This window comes from Sus scrofa, chromosome 10 (genome assembly GCF_054392235.1).
Source record: "Sus scrofa isolate SSC_HxYL_T2T_F1_AM1 chromosome 10, Sscrofa_HxYL_maternal_Yorkshire_Landrace_v2.0, whole genome shotgun sequence".
NCBI classification, from domain to species: domain Eukaryota; kingdom Metazoa; phylum Chordata; class Mammalia; order Artiodactyla; family Suidae; genus Sus; species Sus scrofa.
In genome coordinates, this window is record NC_139392.1 from 14490357 (window position 1) to 14510050 (window position 19694).

The 19694-nt window shown below is 39.7% G+C and overlaps 1 protein-coding gene across 15 annotated transcripts in view; it reads right to left on the reverse strand.

Annotated features, from left to right (window-relative positions):
• The window catches only part of RGS7 (regulator of G protein signaling 7), a 373292-nt gene that overhangs the window by 11973 nt on the left and 341625 nt on the right, over positions 1 to 19694 (reverse strand). For 6 of the 15 annotated variants that reach the window (XM_084979234.1, XM_021064375.2, XM_084979238.1 and 3 more), the window contains 7 exons: positions 19056 to 19154; positions 17481 to 17542; positions 16388 to 16498; positions 14593 to 14718; positions 9326 to 9512; positions 6435 to 6524; positions 4644 to 4712 (listed from right to left, as the gene is read on the reverse strand). In XM_084979234.1, the coding sequence (XP_084835360.1) occupies positions 4644 to 4712; positions 6435 to 6524; positions 9326 to 9512; positions 14593 to 14718; positions 16388 to 16498; positions 17481 to 17542; positions 19056 to 19154 (744 nt within the window). Of the gene's footprint in view, positions 1 to 3824; positions 3906 to 4643; positions 4713 to 5721; positions 6223 to 6434; positions 6525 to 9325; positions 9513 to 14592; positions 14719 to 16387; positions 16499 to 17480; positions 17543 to 19055; positions 19155 to 19694 lie in introns of those variants that run through there. The other 9 variants (XM_084979240.1, XM_084979237.1, XM_084979235.1 and 6 more) reach the window with 4 other exon arrangements.

The window sequence follows — 19694 nt, forward strand, 5'->3', positions numbered from 1 at the left end:
ACTTGACTGCAAAAAATTAACTGATTTCAGAGCCAGCCCAGTCCTTTTGCTAAATTCTCTCACAGAGTTTCCAAAACTTCTCTTGGTAATCTGTTCTGGTCTCGAAAGGCCACCTCGCCAGCCCCGGGCACGAGGATCAACACACCAGAGGAGGGGTCGGGAAGCAGGGTGGTCAGGACATCTTATCTGCTGTTGCCTTGCAGGCTATAAACTGTCTTCGCTGAGACAGGGTAAATTTTTTCCTCAAAAGAAGTTAGAGTAGGTGAGTTCTGGGAAGAGCTACAGTAAAATATTCTCTAATTCTCATTTCTATCTTATAGCCCACAAAGTCAAACTAAGGCGAGAGGTAACACGAAGCACTGTTGGCCCTCGGTTTATGAATTTTGACCAGTCCTCCGACTCTGTCTCTGCCCTTCTTGGCTAACCCTTGAGGTCTGTATGGCAGACAGATGCTATGATGGCTCATGGTTGGAGAAACGGTGACAGATGGCATTTGATGCTGCTCACAGAGGAAGAAAACCACCATTGCGTGAACTTTGCCAAAAGAGAATGAAGACAACTTAGTAAGTCGACATATAAAGGCAGGGAGGACAAAGCGAGACCTTAAGAAAACTCTCTGATGGCAAGGAAAACAAAGCACTACAAGAGCAAATCACGATAAATGACATTCTTGAGACAACAAGCCAAAGAGAAGGGATTTCACAAGTACAAGTGATTTTGATTCCTCCAGTGCTGGCCGCAAAGGGGAGAAAATGAGTAATTTATCAAGGACTACATGTAAAGACAGAAAACTCTGCTTCCAGTCCTGGCACTGACACTCCACAAACTGCTTAATGTTGGTGAAGTGACTTCACTCACGAGTCCTCAATTTGCTCATCTGTGAAACAATGGTAACACCTGCCTGACCACCTCCCAAGATGACTGTGTTTTTCTAAAGAACACCACTGCCAACAGCAAACAAAATTAATGAGTGTCTTCGCAACACTCTCAAATGCTTTGTGTTCGCGGTTTAATTATTCTCTAAAGCATCAGTGAGGGTTTATTAGCCTCGGTAAGCAGTGGAATTTCCCACGGTGCTGGGAAGAGCTGTCTTGCAACACCCTCTTGACTCTTCTGTGAAATAAAACAGTGATGCCATTTTTATAAGCCAGGTTATAAAAATAACGATGCGGAAAATGTAAATAAAAGCGCTACAAGTGAACACGGATGGACGTTGACTCAGCCTCCTGAGGAGTTTATCATCAGGTGGCAGGATTTATTTATTCTCTACCAGTTAGAAGACTATCAAGGAGCAAGATGATCAGGGAGAGAAGAACAAAATCAATGTGGGGGGAGCTAACCCAGGATGCAGGGAAAATTAAGTAGCTCTTGCAACCTTTCAGTTTTCTCTGCTGTAAAATGGATAAAAATAATGAGTATTACATTCCCTCACCTGCACGTTCAGATTTATTAAATTAGATAATATAAAGTGCCTCGTGCAGCGTCTGGCACATGGCAGGCACTCAATGAAAAGGAATCATTATCTTACTTTTCCAGTTCCTTTCACGGTCTGCATTTCCTCAAGTCCGTTTCTTTCTTGGATTCTCTCTATTTTGTAGCATCCTTGCAGTTATCAGAGCAATCGGTACCCTGGACTCCTTTATTTATTTTATTTATTTATTTTTTTAGGGCCGCACCTGCGGCATATGGAGGTTCCCTGGCTAGGGGTGGAATCAGGGCTGTAGCTGCTGGTCTACCCCACAGCCACAGCAACGTGGGATCCGAGCTGCATCTGTGATCTACACCACAGCTCACGGCAACACCGGATCCTTAACCCACTGAGCGTGGTCGGGGATCAAACCTGCGTCCTCGTGGGTGCTAGTTGGGTTCGTTAACCGCTGAGCCATGATGGGAACTCCCACCCTGGGCTCCTTTAAAGAGTTTATTTAAACACTATCTTTCCTCTATTATGTCTGTCTGATTATAATAAAATCACTCAGTCTTTATCTTGTGTTAGAATCATTTTATTGATCCTATTAAGGTAAGCCATTAAATCTTTTATTAGAAAAATCTTTTATTTATGTACTTAGGATGCCTAACACAAGAGCTGACCCTAAGAGTAATCATAATATGGAGGAACCCGGAACCAGGGGAAATAAAAAAGAAATGGAAATAGAAAGTTAATCATTATAACTTTAATGATCTATGGCAAAATATTTTAACTTTTGTATCTAAATAATTGTCACGATATAAATTTATTTCTCATGACTCATCAAATAAATGTAATCATTTGTAATCCATTGAAGAAATCAGAGAACCTTTCTAATCTCCTTACTTCCTTTCTTTAGAGTACTACCAGAACAAAATACTACTTTTTATTTTCCTGGATGGAAACAGATTAACTCTAAACAATTTTGTCTGAAATTTATCAGTAGGTTGTGTGTCTACATGTGTTCTGCTATGAGAGTTACTCCACGTCTCTTTCTTCAGGAATTCCAGCCTTTCTTCCCCTCCTTAAAAGTACAGTTTTAACCTAATGAAAGCCTATGTATCCAATTAAATATAACTTCTGGGAAGTCTCATTACCCCTGGGTCCTCCCTCCCTACCCACCCTAATACCAAGTAGAAATAGTTTATCTTTCTCCTGGACATCATAACACTTTGTTTAGATCATTACGTGCCTTAGCAATGAAGGCCCATACCTTCCACATGCTTCCAATATGTGCACAGCATCTGCAGTACAGGTGGCACTTGGTGTATGAATTTTTTTTTTTTTTTTTTGGTTTTTTTAGGGCCGCACCCAGGGCACGGCACATGGAGATTCCCAGGCTAGGGGTCTTATTGGAGCTATAGCTGCTGGCCTACACCACAGCCAGAGCAACACCCGATCTGAGCCACATCTACGACCTACATCACAGCTCACGGCCATGTCGGATCCTTAACCCACAGAGCGAGGCCAGGAATTGAACCCGAAACCTCATGGTTCCTAGTCAGAGTCATCTCCGCTGCGCCACGATGGGAACTCCTGGTGTATGAATTTTGACTGAAGGTGTAGGTGATTGACTCTCTCTTTCCGTTATTTCCTAGTGATCCTTTCCTAACGTTTGCCATGAGTTAGCAACGGGGCGCTATTTTAAGAGCTGGGGGAGTTGGCCAGCTTTGGGGACGATGTTGGAGGGAAGACAACCATTCTGCTCCCCTTTCCATCTTCCTTAATTTGCATTATAAGTTTTGAACTACAGCACAGAATGTCCAATCCCCTCTCAAGAACAATATTCTGTCAGCATGTGCTATAAAAGAAAAAATTGGAAATGATTCTTAATACACAAAGCATGGGGCAACATCCTATGGCAATGTTCTCCTGCAAAATCTTGAAGCATTTCTTTAGCATTGTCTTTATCCTCCCGTGGTGAGGCATGCTTAGGAAAATTTTACAGTATAGGTCAGAGTTTCCAAATGAGCCACTCAAAATTTTGGTAAGTTTATAGCGTGATTAATTCCTGGAGTCCTTCATTTTCCAGTCCTTTAATTTGTGCAATTGCATCGAGTGTTTAAAGCATACGGCTTTTAAAAGTCTCTCAAACACTCTGTGCACAGCCACACTGGCAATTCATAAAGAGAAGTGATTCGTATTCCCCACCACAAGGATCCTTGCAGGAAACTAGAAACAAAAACCAAATTTTGGCTGAATCCAATTTGCTTACATTTCAACACACATAAATCCACTGAACTGGCCATCACAGCAAAAGCCACAACACACACACACAGCAGCAGCAGCATGGAGCTAACCACACAACTCAACAGACAATGCAGACGAACTTGAGTATAAACCAAGATTTTTCTACCTCTTTTCATAACAGGTTAGTGCTGGCCCTCAGTGTTGGTGTACAGTTTTTATGGCATGGGAAAATAGGGATGTTTCTGCCCTATAAAAATAAATGTGTTGAAGGCTTTAGTTTGAGCTTACACAATGTCAGAAAGTTCCAAAGGCACTGGCACAATACCAAAAAGAAAAAAAAAAAATCCCACAAACAAATAAATATATCACTAAAACACACAGCAAGATACTAAGAAAACACCGGTAGGGAAACTGCTGGTTTCCCAGATGATTTATGCAATTTATGCAAGGTTTTCAATACCTTCCTGAAAAATAAAGAATAAGAAAGACATGCTAGTGAGTCTCTGCTGGGGCACGTATTGTCACCAAACCCCCTTCATACTGAGTCTGGCTTTAAATTGGTCAATAAGTCATTTTTCTCCCTGCAAATTAGAAAGCACAGACCCCTCATTGTTCTTAAACTTTTAAGACTTAGGAAGAGCAAAGGAAAATCATATAGAAATGCATGCACTATCTTTAATAAAGGGAAACATGAAATAAAAAATTAAAATATAAAGAACAGTTATCGCTTCATTTTATGTGTTAGAGTACACACTTCTTTCCAAACCTTAGTTTGATACACATAGATTTTCCCACATCACATCTTTATCTTTTCCGGAAAGTACTAGGACGGAAGGATAAGCAGCAAGCACAACGTTCTGAAGCTGAATAAAGGCAATAAATACTTTGCTGTTACATCAAGGGATGCAAGGTCAAAGACGGGACTTGAAACTGGGAAAACTTCCCAGACCTAATGACTTGTAATTCCTTTACATTTAAAACTTACCACATTCTGTGAAAAGTTTTCAAAAGATGTTCTGCGATCCATTGAGTATCCCGACTTACATGTGTGGGACTGGGTGGGGCAAAGGGAAATAAGGAATAAAAAAAAAGGTGGGGGGGGAGAGGAGACAGAGAGAGAGAGAAAGAAAGAGAGAGAAGAAAGAAAGAAAAAGAGCAGAAAAAGATAGGATGATGAAATGAGGCCACACCAAATTCTTGTTCTAAAGCACGGGGATCGGGACGAGAGGAGAGCGGCCACAGAAGGCCTCTCGTCACAGGACATGGGCTCTGTTTGCGTCAGAGCTTCCACTTTTCACATCAAAACGCTTGTGCAAAAAAAAAAAAAAAAAAAAAAAAAAAAGGTGTGATTTCAAGCACAACAAATTACACTGAAATGAAGCACCTCTGTTAAGAATGTATGTCAACATTTTCTTCTTCCTTTTTTCTGTCTTTTTAGGGCAGATGGAGGTTCCCAGGCTTTGGGTTGAATCGGAGCTACAGCTGCCGGCCTACACCACAGCCACAGCCACGCCAGATCTGAGCCGCATCTGCAACCTACACCACAGCTCATGGCAACGCCGGATCCTTAACCCACTGAGCGAGGCCAGGGACGAAACCTGTGTCCTCACGGACACTTGTCAGATTCGTTTCCACTGAGCCACGACGGGAACTCCTATGTCGACATTATCAAAGCCCAAATATTTGAAAGTTTAGTGGCTTAGCTTCAGAATTTCCTCATAGTTTTATACTGGGACTAGATTTCTATCCATGATATCGCGAATTCTGCAGAGCACTGCTATCCAGGAGAAGTTTCTGAGAGCATGGCGATGTCATGCTGTCCTGTCTAACATTTCAGAAGTCTTTCGCTGTGGCCACTGAGTGTTTGAAACTTGGTTAGAATTTTATATAATCTTAATTAAGTTTAAATTTAAATTTATACAGCCCCATGAGGCTAGGGGGCTGCTGTACAGGGACAATGGCGCTATGGCGTATCTATTTCTAGTTGCAAAGTCAATGGACTTTTAAAAATCCCATTAGCTTAAATGATAATCGTTAATGACAAATAATTACAACTTCATCTCAGCATTTCAAGAAGCTATGGATTATTTCAACATCAGAAAATAATAAGTGACGCCGATGTTTACATCCAGAGTTTCCACTTTTACACTGATTAAATAAGGTGTCATCAACGGTGAGCCTTTGATTATAAACATTAACTGAACAACAGGATCTATTGCAGCTCTTCCAACATATGCTTGGCTGTCATCTTAGGTATGAAACCTCATTGCAGGGACACAAAGTGGCAGAGAATAAATGCTAAATGAAAATATCTGAAAGCAAATATTATTGCCTTTTGGCAACCATCATTGAAAAAAATGAGTCTATTTTTAGTTATGGGGCATAGAGCCCCAGATATACATTCTGCCTTAGTGGACAAAGAAAATCCTCTCTAAGTCTCTAATCTGATGACATTATTCTTTTCAAGTCTTTATTGTAATTTTTTATTTCCTTAAACTAGACATACAGAAGACTAATATGAAACATGAAGACAGCATCTAAAAGCCGTTATGAAGCATGATCATCTGCAGAAACAAATAAACAAAAGAGAAAATAAGCAATCAACAAACAGAAAGACAGAACCCTTAAATGGTCCTTGCAGAATGAGAGGTCTGGGGGAGGCTTGGAGTGCAGGCACTTACCGTTTTGTCCAGCACTCTGGGCCCAGCAGGGATATAACTGCGCCACATAAGTCTAACTGAGAACTAGGTCATAGAAGTCCACAAAGAACCAATACCTTTTTCTTTGCCTGTAGAAGCTCCTGATAGGCACTGGATCTTATAAAGCGTGGATATGAATCACTTTTCATCAGTTTGTAAATGTGCTCCTAAAAAGAAAGGGGAGTTGAGGGGCTTCTTTATTATTTCTCAGGAAAAAATCCAAAGCTGTGATAAGAATATAACGTTTGGTTCAAAAGCAAAACTGGAAGCAGCTAAAAATAATTATAATGCTGATGCAAATACCTTATATGCTTATGGAATATTCATACCTTCAAATGGATTATTTTATTCAAGGATCAATGTTTAAGCTGGTTTGGGAGCTACAGAGGAGGGAACTCAGATCCAGTCCTTTTTAAAAATGGAATTTAGTTAACGGATTGTAATGAAGTACTTTCAAATCAAGTCGTTGATGTGTATCGCGCACTTGAGATTATAAATACATCTGCTGTCTTTTAGGATTAGTGCAGGCCAAAAGAGAATGATGGGAAGTCAAGATGCAGTCATCACTCTAGATACCTTTGGCCTTGACATGTACTTGGAGGGTGCAGACTTCCCAGATGGATCATCTTTTTGGTGAAAACTGTCTTCCATACCCACTTTAGGACAGAGCACAAGGCCAAAAATAAATTTTGTGCTATTTAATTGCTAAACCTCCCAATTTGTGTGCTTTAAAAAAAAAAAAAAAGTATTCAAGGCAAATTAGGTAAATATTTGATAATTTAATCCTAGTCAGTCTGCAACCGTCTGTTGTGTTTCGATGATAATATTGGTAGACAAAGAAGTCAAAGAAAATAAAGCATTCATCTAATTCAGTGTTGGCCCGATCTAGGGAGATTCTGCTTTGGCCTATTGCAGCTTAAGGGAGTGCAAATGCTCCTGGCTCATTCTCATGTGGTAGATGTCGAGTTTTGAACCATTCGAGAGTATCCTGCATGTCCCAGTCTCTTCAAGTTTGGGGAAAATATATATTATGCCTTGGTTTCCTTGGTCTTAAACACAAGAGCAATAATTTGGAGTTACCATGAATCCACTTAAAGACACTGAGGATGGAGCTTCTTTATCTAGCATAAGGTTCATCTCCAAAGGTAGGGTGCATTTGGAGCTGTATCAGAATTGATTGTTGGAAAAGTGGAGCAATGTCTTGTTTTGGAGTCAAGTATTTTGAGATTCAGATCCCAACTTGCTCAAGATCTACCACTTATAACCATGTAAATTTCGATCACTTACTTCAATCTCTCTGAGCCTCAATTTTCTAATCTATAAAACAGGGTTACTGTGAGGGCTAGAGGAATGATAAGTGCTCAGCAAAGTGATAGGTGAGGGCATTCCTAGTATGTGTTCCAATACACCGGAGTATATTTCAGGTAAGCTTCTAAGTGTTTGCCTAATTTAACCCTCACAAAACCTCAACAAGGTTGGTAACCATTTTTACATCCATTTTAAATACGTAAAATCTGAAGCATGAAGAAGCGAATGTCTTGCAATAGGTCACAGAGCAGAGCTCAGAGTGGAACCCAGGCTATTTGGCTCCAAAATCTGCTTTCTTATTACACTGCATCTCTTCATAAAAAATGGCAGGAATTTCTATTATTCGTATTTGAATACGGAGTTTAAATAACTCACAGAAAACTGGAGTCGAATACCTGAAATTGATTGAAAAAAAAAAAGCCTAGGGTCAGAGAAAATTTATTTTTTCTAGAGAAAATTATGTCTTTTCCTACTATTGAAGGCTTATTAAGCAATAATATTTTTTAGTGACATAGAAAAAAAAAAAAAGAAATGTTTTCTTAAAGATTTCAGGCAGGTCATTCCAAACAGTTAATATGTTGTTGCCTTTAGAAAAATGCTTGAAATCTTGCACTGAAAGAAAAATCATCAGAGAAAGAAGCAACAGAGCTGGAATTTTTTATCCTGCTCTCTTGTGTCTCCATAGAACTTAACTATTTCCATACAGCAGACCACGGCAGAGCCAGGCAGGGAGAATGCGTTTTTGGTTAGCTGTTTCAACCTGAATTAGTTTTCTCTACCATGGCTCATTTCTTTTTTAAACCAAAGCCAAAGATAAAGGTATTTTCTACTGAGAGTAAAAATAAGAAGAGAAATTTTTGTATCTTATTATTCATCTTCTATATTTCATCTTCTTATTTCAGTAATGTTATTCAAAAAAAAAAAACAAGATACTTTCTAGAGCTAACATTCTTTAAACGAGGTTTAAGAAATTATAAAACATGCATGTTCTGGTTTAAAAGCCAATTTCAACACGTTAGGAAATTAGATCTCTCACTACAAGTTTATTTTTCCTGGTGAGCACAATGATTTTTTAGAGAAAGTAGAAATACAAATTATTCCTAAGGGACATTACATTCAGTGTGAGAAACAAACACTTAAAACTTTGTCTTAGGAAGTTAATAGCTCATATGAAATTCTTATTGTAGACTAAAAAAATTAACTTGGAAAACTAGTAAGTGTCTATTTTATCATCAGAAACAAAGCTGGTTTGAGTTTTACTGAACTTTAAGCTATTTTACTTTAGGTCTGACTATTCATAATTATGAATTATTTAGAATCTGAGAACCTCCGTATTAGAGGACACCTTAACGGCCTCAAATATGTGTTACCGAAGCAACAGAATCGAAAAAAAAGTTTGCAAATATTTCAAATATTTCCTTTCGAGATGCGTTCAAATAAAAACATTCAAATTTACAAAACATTCCCAGGTTTTAAAAACTCTTCACGTTTAAGTGTCTCTGCTCTCTTCTAGGTTAATTGGTTATTTTACAGACCTTTTACCTAAATTGAAAGTAGTAGGCATACCCGCCAATGACAATGCAAATAAAACAAACGCATCTTAACTGCCAACCTCTCAGGAGCGTCTGTGACAGAACGGGAGGCCCATCCATGTACCAACCTGAGCATCCTCGAATGTGTATCGTCCGGGCTCCTTCACATTCTGTGTGGTTTTGTCATAGCTCTTAGAATCCAAGTTAATGGCACTGGGGGCTCCTGGAGCCAGAAATTCTTGCCAAATTTCCTGAACTCGAGAGGGGACTTCTCTAATAGGCCTTTTCTTCAGGTCCTCCACTGCTAGCCAGAATCTATGTAAAATGTGACACCAAGCATTTACTCCGATGCCTCACAATCTGAAAATTCTTAAAATATTGACCTATCATACAATTCACAATGAGGCACGATAATAAACTCATTTTCTCTGAGGGCTTCCAATAACCGGCCTTTACTGAATTTTTTTATTAGCTATATTCAAAGACATACAATTTGGGGAAAGGAAATGTTAAAAACAATCCATTTTAGGTGTTTTCTGTTAAAAACAGAACTGCCAGGGCCCTGCTTCTACACAACCTTCATTTTTACCGAAGCGAAGCAGCACGGCTAAGAGCCACTTATCAGAAAGGGAGAGGAGGTTAAAAGGGAGTCGCATAGACGGTCTGATTGAGAGAATAAAGTATGACAGCAGAGTCTATTTTTTGGATCTTTTGTCAGTTTGAGCACTGAGTATGGAGAGGATTTTCTGCTTTACCTGGCAAGGGAATTACAGTGAAGCTTTATTGGACTTAAAGAGGCCTGGTCACAAGATCAGAAAATGCCCTCTCTGGAGAAATCAGGGCAAGTACCTAATTTTAGGTTATTTAATTCAGAGACTGTGACATGACAGAAGCAGCAAGCCTTCACCGGCAACTGTTTGAAAGGCTTAAATGTGCAGAGGCACTCTAGAGATTCAGAAGCGCTGGAAAAAATAAATATACAGCCTTGGAAACAGACAAGTATATTTCACAGGCTTCTGCATAGAATACAGTATATGCTGAAAGAAAAGCACAGTAGAATATGTTCTGGTTGATAAGAGCAAAGAGCAAAGTCTAACAAGAAGTCACATTCCATTAATGAAGTCTCATTTAAAAAAATTTCGCTCTATATCTTTTTGATCAGCTATAGAAATAATGTTGAAAAGATGAATATGTATAGCAGAATAAGGTGTTAACATTTTAAAGAACGGTTGAAAAAAGAAGTACTAGATCTCTGTTATCTGCAAGAGGGGCCGCTATTGCTCTCATGGTAGATGCGGCCAAGAAACGAAGATCACAGGGACGAAGGTTACTTAAGGGAGGCGGAAGAGGATAAGCAGTACCTTCACAGCTATTACGGTTTAACTTGGGGACTCATGAAATAAATTCAGAAATAAGTAATACAGCAGTTGAGCTAGAATGAGAATAAGCATTACTCAATCCAGGGATCTTCCAGGGTCTAGGGCGTTTAACCCCCCCCCCCCCACCGCCACTGCTGCTTCCAGGAGGGAAGAGCCAAGCCCATTTCTTTTCAAAATACAGATTTTGACCCTGCAATCTCATAGGGATGCTCTGTGCAAATCGGAGGGAGTATACGTGGAGTAATTCCTGTTTATTCAAGTTCATTTCAGAATGCTTCGAACACATTGATAACAAAAAAAAGTCTCTGTCCTCGAACTAGCAAAAGTACACCATTCAATAAGGCGAGGAAGCCCGTGAGAGCGTCTCGAGGAACAGCCCCAACCAGACGGTCTGGGGAGGAAGAGCTTGAAAGAGCCCCTCTGCTGGGGCAACGACTGGCTGGGGCAACGGCGTTCTGGGATCGCTGTACAGATGCGGTGACCTCTTAAGCAGACTTGAAATCATGGATGAAACATCAAAGGGCCGAGGAACTTATCATAACAGCACCTACACTGATAAGAGCCGGCAACATTCTAAGTGATGTGGCTCAACTAATGCACGCAGCCCCTACAGCTCTACAGACTGTGTGCCAATCTCTCCCCTGCTTTAGAGAAAACTGAAGATGTGAAGAACGAGTCACGTATGTAAGTGGCTGGTTTGCCCCCAGGTCTGCAGCAGGTGACATGTTCAAAACAACGCTCCCAAATGACTCCCTAGGAGTTTCCGTCGTGGCTCAGTGGTTAAAGAATCCGACTAGGAACCAGGAGGTTGTGGGTTCGATCCCTGGCCTTGATCAGTGGGTTAAGGATCTGGCATTGCCATGAGCTGTGGTACAGGTCGCAGACGTGGCTCGGATCCCGCGTTGCTGTGGCTGTGGCATAGCCCGGTGGCTACAGCTCCAATTCAACCCCTAGCCTGGGAACCTCCATCTGCCGCGGGAGTGGCCCTAGAAAAGGCAAAAAGACGGGAAAAAAAAAAAAAAAAAAAAAGAAAGAAAGAAAGGCCTCCCTAAAAGCATCAATGCCTTTCCTATCCTCAGCATTACTGTAGTTGTTCGTTAATAACACAGCAGAATGTAGAGGGCGCTGGCTAAAACCCTATTCCCCCTTATCATGTGGTAGCTGGAGTATGAGGGGATGCCAATGTCTTCGAACCATTTTTTTCATCAGTAAAATGGGATGATACTGCCTATCTCACTGGTTTTCCATTAGATTACATGAGATAAACCATGTAGGGAGTATTTTGACGGGCCTGATGCATTTGTAGGCACTTAGATTACATAAAACCCATATCACTACATTCACTTAGAACTTACTATGCTTTACCTGAAAAGTGAATGAGCAAAATACACCAAGGGAGAGCAGAAGTTACATTTGAGGAGTAAATACTTATCAATGAGCAATATTCGTTGACTATTTTTCCCGTCTGGACACTTGAAGAAAATGTTTACACGAGTGCTACACTTCCATAAATACAGATACTTCAGGGCAGCTGCTTAGACAAGATGCACTGAGACTTATTTAGGTGTAATTGGTCCTGTTGGCTAACTGGCCCATTTTGCCTCCCCCAGAGTCTGTTACACCCAGTACCCGGCAGAAGCAGGACGCTCAGATTAGAGGCGCAGTGGTACTGGTTTATAGAAAGTCTAGGATGCCAGTTGTTAGTAATATGACTTGAAAAGATGCTTAACCTCTTCCAGTCATGTTTTGCTGACCTGTAAAATAGGGCAAGAATGTTTACATTTCATTTTTGATGTGTGACAAGATGAATGATAATTAGAAATAATATACAAAATAGAGCATGGCATACTTATAAAAGCAGTGAATATATAAAGCATATTAGGGCATATGGTAAGATGCTTAAGATTTATATCTGTATCTATCTATCCTTAGTAGGGAAATATGTAACAAGCTTATGGTAGATACTCAAGAAATATAGGGGTCAAATTGGAGCTGCAGCTGCTGGTCTATACCACAGCCACAGCAACGCAGGATCTTAGCCATGTCTGCAACCTATACCACTGCTCATGGCAATGCCAGATCCTTAATCCAGGGAGCAAGACCAGGGATCGAACTCGCATGCTTATGGATACTAGTCGGGTTTGAAACCCACTGAGCCACGATGGAAACTCTCTGAAACATGTAATATTTCTTAAATGTAACTACTTAGCAGGGAGTCTAGTGTGGCCCAAAATTACTCAGCTGAGAAATGGTTAAGGCTGAAACTAAGAAAACAGCACATGATTCAATTCATTCTAACATCCAGCGTTTTCTTCTGTATTCATCATGAGGCTGTACTTTTAATAAGATCAGGAAGAATTTTATTTCTTTACTTATTTGTTTATTTTGCTTTTTAGGGCCGCACCCTCGGCATATGGAGGTTACCCAGGCTAGGGGAGTCACAGCTGCTGGCCTATGCCACAGCCATAGCCACTCGGGAGCTGAGCCAAATCTGCAACCTTCACCACAGCTCACGGCAATGCAGGATCCTTAACCCACTGAGAGAGGCTGGGGATCGAACCTGCAACCTCATGGCTCCCAGTCGGATTCATTTCCACTGTGCCACGATGGGAACTCCAAGATTAGGAAGAATTTTTATTTGATTAAGTGATACTGATGAGGCATTGTTTATTTATTTCTTCATCATGAAACCCCATGGTGTCAGCATTTTCCCCAAAACTTAGAGAATTAGAAGAAACCCCATCTCCACATCCACCAAAAGGCTAAAAATAAACTTTATCTCTGCTTTATTTTTTATGCATTATTGTACTCAATAACTGATGATGTGACCTCAAGGTAGAAAATGTTATTTAGTAGGCCTAATAAAAATCCTTAGCAAATGCAGACCTTATGAAAGCCCTCCAATGAAGGTTCTCATCCACCTGAAAGAAAGCAGGAAGCTGCATCCCAACACCCCACGATAGGCACGCATATATAATTAAATTCCTCCAGATTCTGTCTGCGGTTATCTTGCGTAATCCATGGGACACCTGTCAAACTTCTCTGTACTTCTGAATGGTTTGGTGTTGGTATCTGTTAAATCCCCTGAAAAGAATGTGACAATGCCTGGCACTGCTTCGTTCCAGTGGAAATAAATGAATGGTGACATTTTTCTGTAAATGAATTTCACAGGACTGCATAAGTCATGGGAACGTAAATTGAAGAATAATGAATGAAAGAGCTTGTGGAAAAACCATTTTATGTTGTGGAAAGTTATTACTCATTTCAGGGATTATGGCGCCATTAAAGTCTATTCCAGCGTCTCACATTTAAAAGTTCAATTTCCAGGGGCCTCTTAAGTTAGAAAAATTTCCAAAATATGTAAGGATGATGCTTACAACAGATGGTGGGAGCTCACCTCTCCCGCAGGCACTGACAACGCGGTGCTGCTCTCAACGTCCTGAGGCTCTATTTAAGTGTGCAAAGTCAATGAGCTGCCTCCATAGTTCTGTTTCCAGTTATTTTTAAACAGGCACTTAATCTCTCTTTGCAGATCTTACTTGAGATGCAATATACAAAGAAGACCAATTTAATTTAACTGCATAAAGATTACTGACCATTCTCCACTTTGCCAAACACGCATCTAAACAGTATACATCTTTACTTATCTATTTATTTTTTTCTTTTTTTTTTTTTCTTTTTTTTTGCCATTTCTTGGGCCACTCCCGTAGCAAATGGAGGTTCCCGGGCTACGGGTCGAATCAGAGCTGTGGCCACCGGCCTACGCCAGAGTCACAGCCACGCGGGATCCGAGCCGCGTCTGCAACCTACACCACAGCTCACGGCAACGCTGGATCCTTAACCCACTGAGCAAGGGCAGGGACTGAACCCGCAACCTCATGGTTCCTAGTCGGATTCGTTAACCACTGAGCCATGACGGGAACTCCAGTAAAGGGTCTAATAAGGGCAAAATAACCAGACTTATCCCAGGTAGGGGTGTCTTGCTTATAGTGAAAGAGCCAGACAACATGTCTTACCTTAAATTTTCTGAGCTGAATTCTGATTCTAGAAATTTAAGGAACTGTTCTCTCCCAACTGGATCTTTCAATGCTTCATCCATGCCGAAACCCCACCGTTTTACCCTCTGCTGACTTGGTTCTTTGCTATAGGAGATAAAACAAATATATTCCCTTTGTTACAAACTCTATCTTCTGCCATCATATTTCCCCTCAAAATCAAATATGCTTTGAAGTTCCTATCATTAACATATTTTTCAGGAAAAATATCTGATTGATGGCTCTGTACGAAATTATAGTGAGATGAAAGGCATTAATAATAAAGTCTAAAGTTTATTAAGCATTAGATGCCAAGAGATGGATTCTCTCTTTCAGGCTTTTTCAGCAGCTTTATGAAATAGGTACTATTATAATTCTTTTTTTTAGTTGATGAAGAAATCAAGGCACTACGAGGGTTTTAATTTGCCAATGCAAACAGATTAACACTCCAGATCTTCTGACCCTAGAGCTCAATTTCTTAACCACTGCACAGTGCAGTCCCATGGTGACAGGTTGTACTGCAGGAAAATGCATTGAGAATAAAAAGGCTTAATTCTCAGGTTAATTCTGTGGTTAATTAAGTGTGTGACCCACTCCTGGCTAAGTCATAACATCTTGAGGTTCCAACTTCCACATCTATAAAGTCTCAAGCTTATGGATGATAAGCTCTACACTTATCAAGCATTTAAGAACCCCTGCATGGACCTAAAAGAAAGAGACGGTCCATAAATGCAATCTGGAGAAGGGTTACAGAAGACTAAATCCTTACTCTGTAAAGAGGTATGCTATAATTTTGCTATGACTTTGTCAAGATTGATGATATAATTCTTCCCTTGAAAGAAACCAGGAAGTCTTAAACTGCACTTTGGTTTTCTTAAGAATTCAGTCTCTTATCAGCTTCTCTAGAATATTTATGGTAAAGTCATTTTGCTTTAAAATTGAGGAGTTCCCGCTGTGGTGCAGTGGGTTAAGAATCTGACTGCAGCAGTTCCGGTTATTGTGGAGGCACAGGATCGATCCCCAGCCGGTGTTGTGGGTTAAAGGATCTGGTGTTGACACAGCTGTGGTGTACGTTGCAGCTGCAGCTGGGATTCGGCCCCTGGCCTGGGAACTTCCGTATGCCACAGGGGTGGCAATTAAAACAAGATAAATAAAATTGAATTTATCAAGTCACACTTGTGTTGAACTTAGTGAGTATGGATTTAGCATCCATTTTACTGGAATAGATAGGCCTTTGTGGCTATGTGGATTTTCAGTGAAGCTAAAATCAATGAGCTAAATTTTGAGAAATAAGGATCCTGATTGGTCTATATTGAAACCTTGTATTGGCATGTGAACACTACTGCATATGGAATGGATGGTCAAGGGGCACCTGCTGTATAGCACAGGGAACTCTACCCAATATTCCCTAATAATCTGTGGGAGAAAGAGTCTGAATAGAATGGATATGTGTATATGTATAACTGAATCAATTTGCTGTACAGCAGAAATTAACACAACATTGTAAATCAACTATACACTTCAATAGAACAACAACCAAAAAGAAACATTTGCGCCTCTAATTTTGTGCCAGTCTTTCTGGAGAGGCAAATCTTAATATGAATGCAAATATTTAAGTGTCAAAAACCGTAGCCTTGAACAGGAACTTTATCTCGTGGTTAACATAGACACAGAGTAAAATTACCTTTACAATTTGTCACTGTAGGATTCTTCCTATTTTGCCCCAACCTGAAATGAATACAATATTTGAAAGGAAGAGAACATTTATTTCACTTACCTTGCTTCAAGTTCCCAGAAGGTAGTATCATCGGACAGCCACGGGTTAGAAGGGTCAGGGGGCACAAGAAATGGGTCATATTCTACATACTGTTCCGTGTAACTTAGCAGACTTGAGAGAGAAGAAGAAAAACATTTCACTTTTCTTAGTTTTCTGCCTGATGTTCTGTCTAGTCTTTAAGGGACACTGTATAAAAATGCTTGGCGAAGGAATCCCTGCTTGCTTATAGGATTTAATGCAATGGCAGTTTTCACTTTTCAGTAGCTTTTGTGCATCAGCTTACTGCTCTTCTTAGAGGACCAGAATGGCTAAGGACTCCACTGCTCCCCCCGGCTAAGCCATAGAGTCAATATCCCTCCATGACTACGAAGCCACACGGAAGTCAGCGCATAAGAGGAAGCGCCAAGGTTAAGTCCAGTCCTTGATCCATCAGCCCACCCACAGCAGAACTGATTTTAGTTTAACCTGGAGAAGAGGTTAAAAGGAAATTTTGTCAAAAATACTTACAGAAATTAGGTAAATGGGGAATCACTGACAAAAACATTTTGAAAAAAAATCTACATTTTAAAAAAGTCAAGGGAAAGAGAGGAAAAAGGCTGGAGATGTAGGACTGAACAAGGCTCCCAGGTAAAGAATACGAATGCCTTGAGAACACAATTCAATGAAGAAAAGGAAAATACGCAAAGTCTGAGTTTAATTCAGATTCTAACGTCATCAAATAACTGGCCAGTGTGAACGTTCAGATGAATTTATAGAGAGCCTCTAAGTTGCAAAAAGCTAACTTAATAAATTGAAAGCTTCATTTCTCCCAGAAGGAATGAAAAGACTCAATTCCTTCGAATTCTCTTCTGTATTTGACGCTGGTTGCACAAACACTGGACCTCTAGAGACTTAAGATAATAATGATCATTGTGTCATTTAAACTGCAAACAAAAGAGCTCTTTGACATTTTTCTATGTTCAAAAAGGAAAAAGAAAATAATATTTTTAACGGGTTTCCAATTCTTTATACCAGCTCGCCTCCCACCATTCTAAACACATGTAACTGCCACATGAATTTTTAAAAAATTTATATGGTACCGTAAAGTACTTACCTGTCAGCAACTTTCGACATTTTTAACCTATGTCTATCTAACTGTATTTGCCAATATTTTATCTGAAAAAAAGATTTGGAGAAGTAGTTACATAAGTAGTGACATTCTCACAATTTTCAACTCCAAATTCTAATAGACTAGGCAATTCTAAGCAAGACTATGTTTGCAGTCGGTAAATGTTCAAAGTCTGTAGAAAAAAGTCAAACATGAGGGCTTGGAAAGAGTTAATAAAAATAAAAATCTGTTTGAATGTAAATATAATCAATATTGCTTTGGAAGAGCAATGATTTGAACATTCTGACAGCTTTAACGAAAGGTAACTTTAAGTGCTATAGAAATTTTAAGCATTTATTCATAGTGAGTAACCAAATCAGAAGCACATTTCTTCCTCAAACATTCAATTCAGGAAATAACTGTATCTGCTATTTGTTACTATAATGTCAAAATAAACCTGCTTCCTAACACTAACCCTATAAAGGATCAATGATAGTTGTTTTAAGGATGATTTTATGAACTTTTCAGGACAAATTCTCACATGGACATATTGCACATGGAAAATTTAAAACTCTCTGCATTATTTTTTCCTCACTGTGATTATAAATATACTAGAAAAAGTATATATTACACAACTGATAAACCCTCCTACAATAAAATATTAAGGGGAAAGAAGGAAAGGGGAAAAAGTCCCATGTTTTAACTAACAAAGAGATTTAACTATTCCTTGATATGAGACACTCGGTGTTTGCTTTGAAATATTACTTGGAGTTGAAGCTATTGATCAATGGATGAAACAAGAAGCAATACATAATGAGACCGGTCATCAGTGCTAATAAGGCTTAGCACTATTCAAGAGGCATATAGAGACCGGCACTGCAGAAAAAACAGTAAGCACTCTTTTGTGAAGGTCATGCCTCATGATTAGGGGCGGAAAATACATGACCTCATGTCCCCAACCTCTTGTCTTCTCATTCGTTAAGACAGAGTTCATCAGAACAAAATAAACTCTTAGTAATGGAGACACCTATAAATCCGTGTGTGTGTGTGTGTGTGTGTGTGTGTGATTTAGAAAAAAAAAGATTAGAGGGGAGTTCCCATCATGGCTCAGTGGTAACCAACCCCACTAGTAGCCATGAGGATGCAGGTTCGATCCCTGGTCTCACTCAGTGGGTTAAGGCTCTGGTGTTGCCATGAGCTCTGGTGTAGGTCACAGATATAGCTTAGATCCGGCATTGCCTTGGCTGAGGTGTAGGCCAGGAGCTGCAGCTCCAATTCAACCCCTAGGCTGAGAAATTCCATGCGCTGCAGGTGTAGTCCTAAAACAAACAGACAAACAAAAAACAAACTAACAAAAAGGTTAAAGGAAAAAGAATTTGGGGAAGAGTGAAGAGTTTTGAAAACAATTTCCGTATATTGATACATTTTCAAGTGACAACATACCTTAAAATTACCTTTTAACTGCAAATCTTCTATGTGAAATGGTCATTCACACTAATCACTTAAAAAATACATGCTATTAACATTGCCCATCTGGTTCTCATACCTGCTACTCTATTAACCATCATACAGTTGACCCACCTGTTGTTGTAACTCATCTTCTGTTGCAGGTTTACTTTCCGGTGTGGGTGTGTGGGTAGGACTGTGACTTCTAATATCATTTTGTAAACCATAGACAGACTATATTAAAATAAAAAAGAAATATGTTAGGATAAAATAGCATTAGAGTCATAGATTTTCTAAAAGATAACTTCATGTTATATATTCAGGAAAGTAGCTCCATGCTTTGCTGCATATTGGACGAAGCTTCTTATCAAAACTCAAAAGGCACTGCTATCATAAATGCCATATGCATGTCAAATAGAAGCACAGGTTTTGGAAAAAATATGTGGTTAGATTATTAACTGACAGAATAATTGATGACATGGAAAGAACTGGGTAAGTGTGATAAAATACAAAGGTGGGCTGATAGCACTAAATTGGGGAAGGACAACACAATATAACATCTAAGAAGTATGGATTTCAAAGTAAGACAGAGGTGGATATAGAATCATCGGGTCCATGGCCAACCTTACAGTAGCTCCAAGTTCAAATGTGCTTTGGTTCCGACTCGTTTTCACTTGGATGCCACCTCTTCTTTTTTTTTTTGTCTTTTTTGCCATTTCTTGGGCTGCTCCTGTGGCATATGGAGGTTCCCAGGCTAGGGGTCTCATCAGAGCT